Raw genomic sequence first — 17,163 nt, forward strand, 5'->3', positions numbered from 1 at the left:
ACTGCAATGTAAATTACTATAAGTTATCTAGACGAAATTACAGTGAGCTCAGTGAACCTATTCTGATTTATGCTGTCTGAGGATCTGTCCTTCGGCTGATCTGACCAAAAGATACTACAATGCTGACAAAAAATGGAATTTCCATCTTGCCAAATTCCAATACTCTGACCTCTTTATCCCAAGCTGGCAATAAAATTTGAAATTTCAACATGCTGCATAGAACAAAGATAGGTAAATGTCAGTCAAAAAAGCTGAAATACTTAGTAAGATCATTTGACCAAAACAATTGTTTTCAGCATTTCCAAATGGAGACCCTTCATATTTGAGGCTGGTAGGTCATTGTCTTATAAATAAATGAAGAAATAATACAAAAATCATATAATGCATAGAATACTCACCTGTTTAATTTAATCACTTGGTGTTTATTTTACTACCTACCTACTTTGGCAACTGTTATTAGATATCTTCCACTGTAGTAGGATTTTTGGGTTTTTTTGCTCTTATGCTAAACCTTGTAGTGAAAATGTTTGTTCTGTAGTACTGGTAAAATACGTAATACAAATATTTGCTGAAGCCATCAAATGTTTCAATGAGATAATGTTTATTCTGTAGTAGTGGTAAAATATGTTGTGCAAATATTTGCAGATGAGCATCACAAGTGCCTCTCATTCAACCTTTAATTTAGAATAGTTCAAAGTGATTAAGATGATAATGATGAAAAGGACCAGGGAAAAAATATTAACATGACGCAGAAACCTGCTTGTATAGGAAGTTACTGTCTACTTGGAATCTAATTCAGAAAATACTGAAGACCACTGGGCAATTATTAACCTCTGAAACTTTATATTTTATTTTGGGACACTTTTAGCTAGAACAGCTGAGCAGGCCACCTAGTCAGTCTTTTCCCCACTTTACCTGCTCGAGCATCAGCTCTCTCAAGCGTGTGATCTTCTCTCCATCCTCTGGGTGGTTCAAGATGTATTCTTTGACAAAGAATGCCTAAGCAGAATAAAATCACAAAGTAACATAAAGTGAGTAAAAACACATCACTTTTTTTTTTTTAAACAAGTTTCTAGATGATATTTTCAAAACAAAAGCTCCTTTCTACTGCAATAGAGGATAATAAATGCTAAATAATTAATTATTCACATATGCGTTGGTGGAGACTATGGCAAATAAAATGTAGCCACTCTTGAGTGCAATTTACCAGTTGTTCAATATCCAGGACAGATCCTGAATGAAATTTGGAAACCTGCAAATCAGAGTTGAAACAAAACACAGGTCACCTGAACTAAATATCTCTTCCCCATTAATTGTGACATAGGAATTTCAAATAATTACGAAGAGTTAGATTTTCTTCTCTTTTCATACTAGGAGCTTCATTACTCCTTAAATATAAAGATATCTTAAGAACAGTGTGGAACTGTATGCTATTATATGTATTGGAACTGTGACATTATCTTCTTATTCACTCTTAATATAATGTTTTAAAGAATTCACAGTGACATTGATGTCAAAAAGCCACACTTTTTACTTCAGGAGCATCTGATCAACATCCAGGTGTGTTCTTGAGCTTACATGACTTTGCACCCCATCTCCAATGCTCAAATTGTACCGGTTATAGTACCACAAAGTCATTTTACCCACCAGCAATGGCCTGGACATAGCACTCCCCTGTTTGTTCATGATTGCATCATTCTTAACATGGCAACTATCCTACCCTGCAAGGGGATTGTATCGAATTTACAACAATTCTTGACACTATTTTGTAAAGAAAATGCCCAGCTGCTCATTTGAGAGACTTCTAGACCTTCTCAAAAATGCATTTGTCACAGAAAGTGTCGTATGCATACCTATACATACACATGGTTTTCTATCCATGGAGTTGAGAGGATAATAGTGGCTGCTCTGTGCTGCATTCTCCTTTTGCACCTGTCTTAGCATTTCCCCCATATACTTCTTACAAGGTTCTCCATCCAACTTCAGCTGTTAAAATCTTTGCTATGCAGAATCATTTGTAAATATGGGGAGCAGTGGATCTGGAGATAAATATACTCCTTCCTCTGATTCAGTTCCAAAATTTCATGCTGTGACAACCTATAACAAGGAGGTGCTGAGACCTATCTAGAAAATGCTGATACTGTAATGAAGAACATTTATTTCACATGGTCGTTTCACTGCAGATAAGTAGAATTATAGGAATTCAAGTTTAAATTGTTAAAAGGCGCCCTCTGATACTTGCTAAAATCCCAAATCCCAAACTTCTGCCAGCTGATGTTTTTTTCCCTCAGCTGCAAGCTTAATGTTCTTTCAATATCAAGCAGGTGGTGTCCCAGTGGTTTCGGGCTGAGATTTATACAGATCTGTAATATGAGTCAGAGACATAATAATCTAACTTCAAACAAAATCACCAGTACTTTGGGGGGGGGGAATCAGAATTAGACTAAATCCAGTAACATTCTTGGAACAGGTGGTTTCCAATAATTAATCATGAAAGTGCCTCTACTCTTCCAGCACATGTAAAGGAGCTAAAAGAAATGTAAGTTACAGTACAAACTCCCGTTTGAGAGGTGTTAGTTGGCACAAAACACACTCTTCATGCTTTTCCAGCAGTGTTCAGAAAAAATTTTTTAAAAATCAGTGGTTCAGTCTACAGCCATTTTTTGGCACACATGAAGGTGCTGCATAATAACTACTACTTCTGCAGATTTTCCTGGAATCTGTTCCTGTATTGAAACCAGTGAAAGTGTAGCTTTAACACCTGCAATACTGGCCAAAGTGTTGAATAATTAGAGATAGGTGCTTTTTAATCCCATCAGGAGAGGAGAGAAAAAAGGGGGAGGGGGGAAAGAAGGGCAGAATCAAGAAGGCAGCAGCTGGCCAAAGGACTTTATTTGCTGGGTCTTAACACTTCTTAAAGCTTGGAAGTTGCCTGAAGGGAAGGAGGACACCTGTAAAGACATGGTCATGCTTACCTCAAGACCACACGCTCCAAGACTGACTGAGTTTTGAGCTTTGTACAGGGCAGAAGGCAAAAGCAAGTGAAACATATAGGCAGAGAAAAGCATTGACAGAGGAGAGGAAAAGAAGGAAGGTAGAAGATAAGAAGTGGCAAACCAGCAGGAAGACTATTATAAAGACTATAGTCTTTATAAATAGAAGACTATTTTGCAAAGAGAATGAGGGTGAAATAGAAAAAAAAAATCTCACAACTATTGCTATCAGTTTTGGTGTTTACAACACAAATTGGTGAAAAGTCCTATTTTAGATATATAGCAAGAGAGAGAGGGAGAGAACAGAAGGGAATCGAAACATGACGACTGTCTAGGAGATCAAGAATTGCAGCTAAGAACAATAAGAAAGGAGCAAGCTAGAACCTTTAATATGCTTGCGAAGAATGCAAAGCTACGCAGAGACACCGAGCTAGCTCTGACACTGCTAATTTAAACCAGACATAGCTCTGACATGACTGTATTTCTCAAGGGACTCCCTTTGTGGTGCTTTACTATGCTAAACAGTTTTGGAGCTGTTGTTTAAAGGCAGCTGGGAAACATCAAACACGGCACTGCTTTGCTTTAGTCTCAGAGTTTTCATAACGTTGCAGTTTTGATGACAGCTTCTAACACCATACTGGACTCAATTTCTTGTAGTTTAATTTAGATGCAGTTTTATCAAATTTAACACTGTTGAGTGAACACTGAATCTTGCAGCCTTTGAGACAAGTGGACAGAATGTTATTCAACTTGACATTTTCAATGGAAAAGGAACAACCAGCAGACTCAAGTATTTCATAAGACTATTAGGAGAAAGAGGAAGATCAAGCTGGGCTGAAAAAACATATCCTTCCTTCCTTTCTTTTTACTGTGGTTTCAAAATTCCACAGAACTTTGTGGAAATACAGCATCCCAAACATTTAAGGTTCTCCTAAGGTGATTCAGAGATGATAATGATGAGGAACAATTTTTGGGAACAAATCCAGCATTAGACATTTCTTAATTATATGTATTATTTCTTACTAGATTTTTCCAGAAAATAGCTTTCCTTAAAAACTTGGAGAAGAGAAAGAAGAAGGATCTAGAAAATTATGATTCTTCAAGATAATAAATTTCTTGTTAAGAATTTTTTATATATAGATGTATGTATCTAAAAATTAGAATGTCAGCACACAAAAGTAAATTTGCTGGTCAGCCAGAAGTAGCTCCTGACCTAGAAGGGCAGGGGGGAGGGAATATATTATAATAATATAGTTACAATTAACTATTTCATTAAAAATCCCCAAACAAACCACTAAAGAATGGAGGTAATTGTGAATCGACTCATCACTGGAGTAAGTTTATGCTACTATCTGCATCCAAATGGTTGTTTCAATAAAGCTATGCATATTTAACATCACCTCACCCAAAACTGCAATACAGGTATCATTAAAACTATTATTGATATAGTACTTTCTGTCCTCAATTCATACAGAGGAGCTGCATCTGTACAGAGAAAGAAATCAGTAAGAAACTGTCTTATGACAGATTTTTAATAAACAAAAAATAAATTGCTTACCTCTTGGTATCTAGCAACTCCACCATTAACTGCTGCATCAATGACCCCATTTAGACACATTGTGAGAGGGTTAATATTTTGCATCTGTCGAGTTTGACACTGACTAATCAGCGTTCTCAGCTGCTGGTTCTTATTTTCTAAGACTTCAATAGCATTCTCAAGGGGACTCATTTCCACCTGAAAGGGGAGTGAGAAACATTGCAAACTTATTTCATCTTCAGTTGAAAGATGAAATATATTAAAGGTAATTTTTGATTTCTTAAAAGAAAACAACATTATTCCATGTTCTAGAGTATTGGGGCAGAAAAAGTTCTCACCTGGGCTACATTCTCTGAGTGTACGCTCTGAGCACAGAGAGAATTAATTTTATCAAGTAATCAAGGACCAAAATAAACAACCATCCCTCTCTTGTAGATTCATTATCTGACCTTGAGAGATTACTCAGCCTTTGCTGCAAAACACACACACTTCAGCCTGTCGTGGAACTCTTGGAATTCAGGGCTAAACTGTCCTTGGTAACTTTACCTAAATTGGACTTGAGGTCCAGGAGAGCTTCACCGTGCTTAAGGGCACAGCACAGAGCTTCAGTATGGGCGAGCCAGTTCCCCCACCCAAAGTGAAGTCAATAACTAGACATTATGGATGAGGAGTTTGAATGTAAGCTTTGAGCTAAAATGACAATCAAGTTATAGTCAAGGGCAGTCCCTGAGCGGCATGTGCCTGTCCTCTCTAGAGCGTGAGGAAGCTTTTTTCACAGGTAGCATGAACTGCAGGAAAAGCAAAAAGCTAAGCCATGGGAAGAGTACAGGCCTGCAGTTGCTATAATTTACCAAAACATACAAGAACAAATCTGAGTCATGATCTAGTACATGCCCAGGAAAAATTATTACAGTTAACTTTTGGAAATGGTGACTATAATGGTAACACAATAGTAAACTGAGGATCTTCATATTAGGGGTCATATTAACCTAGTAAGGACTGAGTAGGAGTCAACTGAATATCTCGTCACACACAGTTTTTCATTTTTACTAAATTCCATTTTTGGTTTTCTGCAGGAGACTATCAGAATGGTGAAGAAATGACTTTTTTTTGCTATTATAAAAGAAAAACACAATAGAGTTTTAGAGAAAATCAGTTGTATAATGGTATCCCTATATTTAATAGGACTATTGTAAGACTGGCTTTGACAGGAAGGAAAAGTTACAGATGTTATACTCCTGGACTCAACAATTGACCAATTATTTAGAGATCTTTATAGGAGGAGCACTCCTCCGAATACATGTGAAATGTATTTAAGGATTTTCTAAGAAACGTAACAAGGAAGGAGAAGAAATTACAATGTGTCAGTAACAGATTGCTACATTAGACCCTATTCCTACAGGTTCTGCGTAGGCATGCTTCCCTGCCCATGCTGAGAACTGGGAACTTCAACAGAGCTCTAGGCAGACACAGAAATATACCCACATGGTGTTTATTATAGTACAGGAACTTGGAGAATGTTTACTTTTCAAGAATACTGAAAGATATGTTAAGCTATAGATATTCTAAGTATTAAATGTTACATCATGCTGAGTTTTAAGAAAGTAATTTCCTGACATTAAATGTTGCCTTTGGCTGCCCATTATTGTTCTCAACTTCTTTTTTCCTCAACTGTTTAAATGAATCATGAGGGTGGTTCTTAATAATGCTTTTCAAGATAAGAGAAACCAGACAACTCAAAATACTTTGTAAATAATTTTGTTGTAGCCAGCTTGAAAACTTGCTCAAAGAAATTAGATATGGGTAATAAATCTTAAAGTAGTTCATCAAATAACATATGATTAAGGAAGTAAGCCAACCAACAATATGTATTGCCATCAGTCTCATACTCACTACTTCACGTTTTTCCACTTCAAACCAACGAGATATTCCAGGTAAACTCTGCACCAAGATGAGTGTGGTTCTCTCCACCCATAGACTCTACAATATACAAAACCAATTTATTTCCCTAATTTGCCTCTATATTTTTCTCAATTATTCCCAGTTTGCTTTATGAATACCTTCATTTAAGTAACAGTATACATTAAAAAAAAAGTACATTAACATCCAAATCTCTACTGAAATGTCTATCCCAGAAGCCTACGACATTCACTTTTGTCCTTACTTTCCAGGACCTACTGCTAAGCAGTAATTTCTGCTGATTCTTCACTCTTAAACATGGTATTATTCTGTATTATATGTTGTCCCCTAATCTCCAAAAGTCACTCACAACTAAATTAGCATTTTAATATCTCCTTTCTGAGATAACATCTGAGAAGAGGGAGAGTTCAGAAGCAGAACAACTTACAGATCACACAGGGTGACCAGCTCTCCTCTGTGAAGCCCTATTTGAGATTCCACAACGTATGGCTGATGGGATACTCAAATGTACTACTGTTAAACACTTTGTGCAAGAGCTTTGTAAAATGACAAATGAACACACAGGATAGCGCTTACACAAAATATATATAAGCTTTACAATTAAAATAAAGCCCTAAGCTTTAATTAGAGGACAATAGTGACTTAATTTAGCTAATTTATTACCCTCACAGTTCTATCCTCTAACTTTGTAACAAAATTATTACGGGATAATTCTCTTTGTGTGTCTGAATACCAGAATATATTCTGTGTCAGGATGTAAGTGTTTCTAGTGGGTCAGAATTAAAATTACACCAGAAGAATGTAAGATGAATTTTCAGTGTGACATTTTTATTAGGAGGAACAGAAGTCATTTACATATTAGGGAAGGAACTATTGCTCTTCCTTGAGACAATCTCTAAGTTCAGAGGTAGTTTTTAGTCTTGATATCACAGGAACAGAACATTATGCTGCAGTTTAGTCAAAACTGTCTCTCCTTTGCTCTAGGGAAAGAGAACTTTTGGCAATCCTATCCATACCCCAGATTACATACTTAACAATGTTTTCCCATTTGCCTTATAAACTTCTCTGGAGGCTGCTCTGCTGTCTCCAGTTCTGCCTTCTATATAGCACTGATGCAAAAAGAAAAAGAGGGTACTTTTTTGTCTCCTATTCCCATATACAACAAGACCTTCCCATCTCCCATATATTTTTCATATTATTTTAATTAAAATGAGAAGTGAAATAGTCAATTGTGAGCTACCGTCTCCTCTAGAGAATTTGTTATACCACACTCCCTTGAATAACACAACTGTAGACAATGTTTCAATAACACAACTATCGCTGATGTCACAAATAAATCCATAGGTCCAGTAGCTCGGGAAAGGGCATGGTACTTTACTTTGAATTCATTTTCCTTGTCCTTGGTTCCTTTGTGAAACGGCCTGTCATATCGGAATCGCCAGATGTGATTTACTTTGTAAAAGCTCTTGATGTTATCGGGAATGCCGTCTCTCTGCAGGACTTCCTGGTTTTCTGGAATTGGTGTCACTGCATAAATCTGCAAATCTGTATGTAAAGAGTTAAGGCTATCCCACTTCATTCAAATTAGCAAAGCATATTGGCCCCTGAAGCATGACAGAAGAAAAACTCTTTAAAAAGTGCGTAGCACGAAATGCTTCTAGACTATTCATGGCTTGGGAAAGGAACCTGAGAGATTTTTTGATGGTTTGGGATTTATTTGTACTGTTTCGTTGAAAACTTTATATTTATTTTTGAAATAGAGCTACTTACATGGAACAGTACATGGAGTAAAGGGATATAATTAAATATATTCTTACACACAATATGTCATGCCATGCTAACATTATGTTGTATTGTAAGAACTTGAATTACTGTAACTTGAACTGATACACCATTATAACAGCGGTCATAGTTCTACAAGTATTTTTGGCTAAAGTAAGAATCTTAATAACCCGTCAAGGAACTTTTAAATAAAACAAACAATTACACAAAAAAATTCCAAACATAATAGAGTGACTGGGACAAATTGCAAGGGCATTCTCACCTACCATTTATTTCAGTGGAGGCACATTGTGATTGAAATTGGCTTTAGGTCTACCTACATTTTTTAAAAGCAGTGTATGGATTTGTGATTATGTGGATACACTGTGCTTCTGCCTGAAAGATGGTCTCATCTGGCTGATTAGCATGTTGCATAGCAATGGCATGTGGGAACTCATTCAACATTCGCTGCTGGAAGGCCTCCAGCCTTTCATAGTCATGTCCTCGGCAAACAAATTCCTTATTCTGAGCAGAATAAGAAAAAAAAACAAGAGCAAGTTATGTGAAAATAATTGGGTATCATTAGATAGATCCAAACACAGTATCTTAAATATAGACTTTCCAGGCAATTTTTACATCATTTTAAGAAAGAAAAAATAAGAAACAAAAGGCAAGAATGAAATTAAGAAATCTAGAAAGAAGAGGTTACTTAGAAGAAGCAAATTTTACCATATAAAGTATGTTTTATTCAAAAGTCTGGAAAACTTGAATTATTATACTTAAAGCTTTAATAAAAATCTGAAGGGAGAAATTGTTCTTATTGGATTAAAGTATGTAACTAACATAACGTATCAGATTGTCTTAACTGTCTGTCGCATTATATTTTTGTTACATATTTTATACAATGAAATGGGCTGAAAGTCCTTTCCATGAGGAACTAGGAAATGTTGCTTTGAAGTTATACAATTCTGAAGAAAAACAATGCAAAAGAAAATGGTAGAATGCATTCGTCTTATCCTCTAAATGTTTATCAATTATCAGCCTGGTAAATTAAAATTACCCAGTTTTTGCGATATGAAGCAAAAGAATACTCCTGGCTCCAACATAATTTATTTTATCTGGATGCCCACTATGAAGTTGCACCATTAATTTCCTGAGATTGTGCAACATGAATACAGATACAACACACATCCTACATTAAACATGAGATGCCTGGATTTGGCGTACCCGTTGGAACTAGTCACTGACTGTGGTGGTGCTGAGGGCTTTCTGTAGCAGTGGACAGCACTTTTTGTTTTATTCTGCTTGCACACACGTTTGAAATAAGGAAATATCTTAACCATTTTTCTAAAAACGCTGTTAAATGAATTTCCTTTTAAAATCTATATTAGAAAATTCTAAAAAGTCATTACTAATGTGTTCCTCTTGAAGCAGGTTTAGATAGAAACAGTTGTTGTCCTTATAGTATCTTGACAACAGAGACAGGGAGCATTGAATTCCGAGAGCCTGGACTTCCATGGGAATTGCTACAAGAAATCAACTGCAATAGTGTTATTGTGCAACTACAAATTAAAATGTGAAAGCTTTATTCTGAAGCTTTATTCTTTATTCCTTCTATAGCAAACACAGCCAGACTTACAAACTGCTTTGCCATAAAAAAATTAAATCAAATGTAGTAAGTTTTGAGCTGTTCCTTGTTGGTGCTGCAAGCATAAATCTGTGCTATGTACATTTAACTTGGAAAATGCATAAATACTTCCTGGGCAGATGCATAAATAGTGAAAGACGTACAGGTCTGAAAGTACTGCACTATTGTGCAACTTTTTCCAGTACTTTTACTTCATCAGTTGACATTTAGTAATCTAAACATTAAATTCTTTCTAATTAACATTTTCAAATTGGTTTATACAGATGTTATATTCAGGTGACTACTAGGTAATATCAAAAACTACGTGCCCATCAGACTCTTTTTGTGCATCGCTTTTAAAGGGGAGAGTTTCATACTTTATTTACCATTTGGAATTTGTCGTTTTCCCCACCACAAAGGTAAAAAAAATCAGGCTTCTTAGGCCTCCACCATCCAGAGGAGGTTCTTTCGTCACTTATTTGAATTACCATAGGAAGAGCAGCTTGGATTACGATTGCAGCGGCTCCATGAATAAGACGGATTCTGTTCTTTTCCCAAGGTGACAGTCAATGCAGCTAAACCACTGCAGACTGTGGACGAGGGGAACAGTGTAAACACAACTAAAATTTTCAAGGGCACTTCAGTAACGTCAGAATCCAAGATTAATCTTCAAGACTAACTTTATGTATCTTGTCAGCTTTAGTACATTGATAATCCATGAAACTCAGCATGTTGAATTTCTAAGCAATTTCAAAAAAAACGGAACTTGGGAATGTAATTACTTAAATGCTAAATTACTGATTGTCCCACTGCCAAGGGATACCTCTTCTGACAGCCTTCTTTTGAGCAGCCACCAGCAGAAACAGAACAGGATAAAGGGAACAAACTACCACGAAAAGATGATGTTGGTCTGTGGAATAGTATAGGTGCATGGTTTCCAACATAAACATGAATATTAAGTTTATGTGGGACTCTGGAAGCCTAGCATTTGTCTTTCCATTAGACAGGACCTTTTCTTAACCCTGAAAACATGAGGATATTTCATTAATTATCACAAAGAATTCCCTGTTTCTCATAAGATAAGAACTTGTATATGGTATGATCAAATTCTCACATAGAGAAAGTGATTATGAATGACAGCATGAATTCCAGAATTACTCCGTTCTGTTTACTTTCAATTCACTTACTCTCAAGAAGAATGGGAACTTTTTCCCATAGAATCCAACTCTGAAAAATTCTGGCTCCAAACGCTGTTGATCCATAATTTTATCATATAAAGATGCTTCCATCATCTGGGTGAGATTGATAAGAAATGCAATTAGTCTTTTTTGAAAACGTGTTTTTACCTTAAGCTACCACAAAAAAGAGGGTCTTTCAGCACACTGCTCTGGAGTACTGGAGTTGCAGTGCATCTCTGAGCAACAATAAGGACATCCAGAAGTCTCTGAATGCATCAGATTAAATAAGTATACCACTTAATGACCTGAAAGTTTCCAAGAATTAAAAAAAATTGCTTATAAATATGAAGTACCTATATTAAAGGCATAAAATATTAGATTAATGACAACATGCATAGACCTTTAATGAAAAATGGAAGTAATAGAAATGCAGTTTGAAACATATGACCCAGTAATCTGCTAATCATCCAAACACATGGCAGTAGTGTGGTCAGTTTAGTCAGCAAAGTCCAATTTCCATATTCAAGAGAGTTGTGTCCAAATCATACCAGATTCCAATGATTTAAGCATCGAATGTGAGTTCCTTTAAAAATCTCACAATAGCAATTAACATCATTTTTGATCAATACATCCTCCTTTTATTTCACTCAAAACACTGACACAAAGTGATCTTAATGTCCAAGTCCTCTTTTTATGATATTTCAGCAAAGCATTCTCTGTTCTTAAGTTTTTAATACTGTGAAAAAAAAAAATCAGTATTAGCCCTATTTTAGGTAATGCAGACAGCTATTTAATGTGTATATGGTATATATAGCTGCCTAGTTATATTGCTGTGAGAAATCCCTGCACCTCCATTTTTGGATTAACATAGGTAGCACAGATCTAGTAGAAGGATATTTCCCAATTTAAACACAAAACACATTAAGTACAATTGATTAAACATGCATAAACTAATTATTTTATTCACATGATGATAGTCAGTTTGCTTTTGCTTATGGGATTCTACCATTGGGATATCTAAATATATATGGAATAAGCAGATCACAGGGAGTACTGCCTCATAACTGTGTTGAGAATTTTGCATAATGCTGTTAAGCAGCTCTGGATTAAGTATACTTCAGTCAGTCCTAGCAGCAAGCAGCCTACACGTACAGAAAATTTAAAAAGGAAGCTGTAATATAAAATTGAATCCATCAGAAGCAGACAAGAAAAGGGAAGACTGAATCATCTTTAAAATACAGTATCAGAAAGAATGAAGAAAGAAACAATGCTTAGAGTTCTAAGAAAAATGAGCGAGAAAGCAGGAACACTGTGCCAGGAAAGACTCACTTTGGCTATATGATATTAAACAGACCATATTTTTAAGCAGTAAATAAAAAAAATTGCAAAGGTGTACATTGCTTATTGCAAGCTGTTTGCTCGCAATTACAACTGCAAAGATACGTTGCTGCTCCTAAAGGACTGCATAGAGCACATTCCCTGGATAAACCATAGGAAACCAATGAAAGGGAATTTGTAATATAATTTTTCTGCATAAGCATGCACACAAAAGGGATGCTGTACAGGTACAAACATTGCAAGATCATTTATTTTCCCATTTTTCTTCAAAAAGCTCACACTCCTTTTTTATAACCTTTATTGTAGGAAAAAACCACAAGCTAAAAAATAATGTTTGCAAACCAAACCTAAGGACCATTCCGTGGCAAATTTAATTTTCTAAGTAATATTTTATAACCCAAACTAAAAAGCTTTTGGATCTCTGATTGATGAAAAGTACTCAGGTACATTACCCTCATCTTGCTGAGGTTTCTGTAGTCATAGTAGCTCTCATACTGTTCTGCAATTTTCCTGCATAAGATAATGCCATTTTCCCAACACTGCAAGCAAGTAAAAGATGTTCAGTAATTTCAAAGCAACTGTTTGACAATTCATGATTTATTAGTGGTCTGTTCTTTCTATACTAAATCATACTTCCAGTAACTGAAAATACTTGAACATATTGTCCATTAGACATACTGATAGCCGCTGAATAATACTGATGAGTTCTTTGAAGGATCGAAAATATATTTAGAGACTTATTTAATAAATGATTCTTACAGGACTATCACTGCACAAGATATAAGTCATTGCAAGAGTGATAGACATCTCTTTGATACTACATATGAGATTGATTCAACACAGTACGATTTTTACATTTTAAAATTGTATTCTTAACATATCCTCCTTAATTTTTGTAGATTCGAAAATATCTTATTGCGCCATATAAGTTAAACTCTGTAAGTTGATTACAGAATTTTTCAAAAAAACTGATGATTAACATCAGTTTGATTACATTTACTAGGCTTATATGGATATCACACTAGCTACATAAAATTGCAATGAATTGCTTGTTTATCAGCAAAACAAATCATCACACAAAGTGTGTATAAAATTTTAGACTACAGGATAATTGCTGTTGCTTAATTCAGAATAAGCATTCTCAGTGATGACAATGAACTGTGATCCTCAAAACCCACTCCTTTTTAGAGATTCTGCAATTACTATTCTAACAGATACAACATGATTTAGGAGGTGTAAACACAGTCCTAATAATCCAGACCCCTGAATTTTTTTCCTCACTTGGTCACTAAGTGAATTTCATCAGCTTTATATGGCTCATTTTCACCACCTTTAAAATGGGGAGAAATTATACTATCTTTTATAAAGTGCTTTGACAGTTACAAAGCAAACTGCTACACAAGTGCAAATTATTCTCACTAAGTGTGGGACTTCTAGGATACAAACACAGGATCAGAAGAAACTGACTGTGTCGCCACGTAACTGCTTAATCAGGCAATGACAAACACTTCCCCTCTATATGAGAAAAGACTGCAACCCTGGAAGTACTGCCCTAAAATGAATAAACTGTCCTTTCCAGATCCGCTCAGTAAAATAGGACTGTTTTACCTTTCCCCTATCAAAGTTTTGAATGATGGTCAGATGGAGACACTCTTTACGTTGCCACTCTGTTTGCATGGGGTAGTTGAGAAATTCTCTCAGTGGCCGATCAGACCACTCCAACAGCTCATCGTACAGCAGGAGTGTGTAGGCAGCCTCTACAAGACAAATTATAGCATGGTATTTATGAACACCAAACAAATAAAACAGCCAAACAAAGTACACAGAAATGTGAATGCTCCTGATGAGATGCACCTTTTTAATGGGTAACTGATTTATTTCAAGTATAAGACAGATGGTAGCGCTGGTTTTGGACAGTTACTATCTACAGCTATAATAATTCAGCTTACAATTTTCACACACTATTTAAAGTGGAGTCACTGGGACATTTTCCTGGAGTCTGACACTACAAAGGGGACAGAGAAATTAAACAATTTCCTGCTTAGCCCTAGTCTTCCCTACTGCTTAGGAGAAACTCTCAGTGCCTCTGCTGTCTGAACAAGGACCTTTCCTTTACTGATAAGGAACATCAGTAAAGAAAGAGGACAGAAGATAAATAGGACTGTGGACACAGACCAAAAGAGATCAGGGGTGGGAGGGAAATGGAGAGGCAGATGTGTGCTTAATAGACTCCATTCTTTCCATAATAGAAATAAATCCCTCATAGCTGAGCCTTAACGCTCTACCATAACAAATAATTTAGAAGTACACAGACAATTTTTTTTTTTTTTTTTAAATTTTATTTATTTTTAGGTTTGGAAGGAATCAAACCTATTGTTGCTCTCTGGTCAGAGGACTGTGCAGTAATCTTTAGATCATGGTTGGTAGAAATTATCTGGGAATATCAGTATTATTATTATTTTTACTTTGATTTAAAGAATTCGTTAGAAACGGTACACTGAAACTAATATTAAACAAATCTCTCTACTGCAAAGTCAGACTTCGGCCAATTACGAAACACCAGAATTACTACTGGTTATGACAATTCCATTTGGCTAACTGTGCATATGCATTACTGTCATTTTCCAAGTTAGTGTTCACAGTCTATTTTTCCACTCACAGGACCACTCTGCATGAGTGAGTCAGTACAAAGACGGGCCACATTCTGGAGATGTACTGTACTGGAGAAAGAAGTTGCCTACTGGACTTATTTTATGGCAGATTTTATAGGTTGTACATAAGGCAAAAAAATAACTATAAAGTACTAAAGTACTTTTTATGCTAAGGTAAGGTCACCCCAGACAACCATATCCTACTTCTGCATCTGCCATATGAGTTCCCATAAGACAGGTGACTTAAACCAAACTGTACAGAGTTTTTTCTAACAGTAGTGTTCCTCTTACGCATCCAGCTTAAGAACCTGTGGATGAAAAACCATCACTGCAGCAGATGTTTGTGGGAGAGTGTGCTTTGAATCCCAGTGTTGTAAAATGCTAAGCATGGTGCAAAATGATGCTGCACTGCAATACATATGTGCAAGGGCGACGGCTGAAGTTGCACAGACAATCTTAATTCTGGCATCACACAGCTTTCAGGCTGCTTGACTGGTAACATCCTTTGTCAAAGTTTCAAGCTACAGTTTAGCACTCAAAATATGCAGCACATTTATATGTCAATTTAAAAAAATCCATGAAGTTGATAACAACAAATCATTCAAAATCATAAGGAAGCAAAAGATGGCAGAGCATCAATACATGTCAGGATAGCTCACTGTGACCCTTCCTTTCCAACCTGGCATCCAAGTCCTTCGTTTTAACAGATTTTTGTCTACCATACCAGTATTTTTTTTTAAGTTATCATAAATGTATATAGAAGGTTTCTAAAATAAGAATGGCCATACTAGATGAAAGGTCTGAAGGGTCCTTCTACCCAGCATCCTATGCTGGCAGTGGCCAGCATAAAAAAAATAACATATTGGTACCTTTGGGAGAGGTCTGTAACTATTGGCTGTGCATCAAAACAGTAAGGAGAGATAAACAGGGTTGACTCATGATGTGGGAAATTCAATTTATACAGGAAAGATTAAAAAACCTAAACATTTCTAAGATGGATAGATACAAAGACAATCTCATTACACTTCTCAGGTGACTGAGGGGACACAAGAGGAATCAGCACATTTATGTGCTTCAGCCTCAAGAGAATAATACTTATAGCCATAACTGAGTGCTGGGTAAAGAAAGATTTAAAGCTATGTTTTATATTAAAAAGGACTTTTTTTTTTTTTACAGAGGATTATTAGAGACAATCCTGTAAATCATACTATGAAAGGAGAGAAAAAATATTTTAAGGGTAAGCTGGCTTCATCCCTAGAATGAAACTATGCAGTGCAACTGCATTAGTGAAACTAATGGTGCAACACGTAGGAATGCTGCTGAAGTAGCAAACTTCTTTTCCTACTCCCATGTACTTTAGATCAGCTGATTTACAAAAGGTCTGTGTGTTGTCACTGATTGATAAGGCAAGGCAATGGACTACATAAGTCTGTTTTCTAGTGGAAAGACTGTCTTTATCCCAATGCCATGGCTGTGAGACAATCCTTCCTTAAGGCTCTCATGGCAAAAAAAAAAAAAAAAAAATCAGAGTTGTGGAATCTACCATGGCAAAGAATGCAAAAATCACACGTTAATAATAAATACACAGGAAACACAACAAAGTCCTGGAAATAAATTTTGAGCAAAATACTATTTAAAATAAGAACGGATGGCAAAACAATTAAAAAAATTAGGTTCATATCACTGCTGAAAGTAAACTGGACACATATTAGCAGCCAATGTGTAAAGGGAACTCAACATTGCTTAAAGAGTTACTAAGATCTGTTATGTAAAATCAGGAAATGAATAGTTTGGCACAAAAGCCAGCTGTGGCAAAGATACTGCTTGATAATCAAAACCCTCTTGCGACTCACTACTGCCAGGTCACATGAGGAAATTAAAATCTCTCCTTAATATATCCTGCTAGCTAGTCTACACTTTAAATCCATGAACTGCAAAGGGACTGTGGAAATTCCAAGTGAAGGATCTTTCCTACGGGTAGCAGAAAAGCATAACGAAATTTGCTGTGGTACATGTAGCCTGTTTACTAGTGACCCCCAGCCAACTAATCTGCTTTTAAGAAGGAAAAAATTCTGGAGAGATTCTGAACACATGCAGTTGCAATTGCAAACACTGGGGAAAAGATGAAGGTATTATAAGGTCAGTTAAATATTTTGGC

At 36.0% G+C, this 17,163-nt stretch overlaps 1 protein-coding gene across 1 annotated transcript in view; it reads right to left on the minus strand.

Moving 5' to 3' along the window:
* DOCK4 (dedicator of cytokinesis 4) overlaps positions 1-17,163 on the minus strand; it is a 252,421-nt gene that overhangs the window by 14,106 nt on the left and 221,152 nt on the right. The window contains exons 37-44 of the mRNA XM_050897081.1: positions 13,963-14,111; positions 12,807-12,893; positions 11,026-11,130; positions 8,595-8,736; positions 7,829-7,995; positions 6,424-6,510; positions 4,552-4,728; positions 916-999 (exon numbers count right to left, since the gene is read on the minus strand). Of these exons, the coding sequence (XP_050753038.1) occupies positions 916-999; positions 4,552-4,728; positions 6,424-6,510; positions 7,829-7,995; positions 8,595-8,736; positions 11,026-11,130; positions 12,807-12,893; positions 13,963-14,111 (998 nt within the window). The remainder of the gene's footprint in view (positions 1-915; positions 1,000-4,551; positions 4,729-6,423; positions 6,511-7,828; positions 7,996-8,594; positions 8,737-11,025; positions 11,131-12,806; positions 12,894-13,962; positions 14,112-17,163) is intronic.

Source organism: Gymnogyps californianus, chromosome 1 (assembly GCF_018139145.2).
Source record: "Gymnogyps californianus isolate 813 chromosome 1, ASM1813914v2, whole genome shotgun sequence".
Taxonomy (NCBI): domain Eukaryota; kingdom Metazoa; phylum Chordata; class Aves; order Accipitriformes; family Cathartidae; genus Gymnogyps; species Gymnogyps californianus.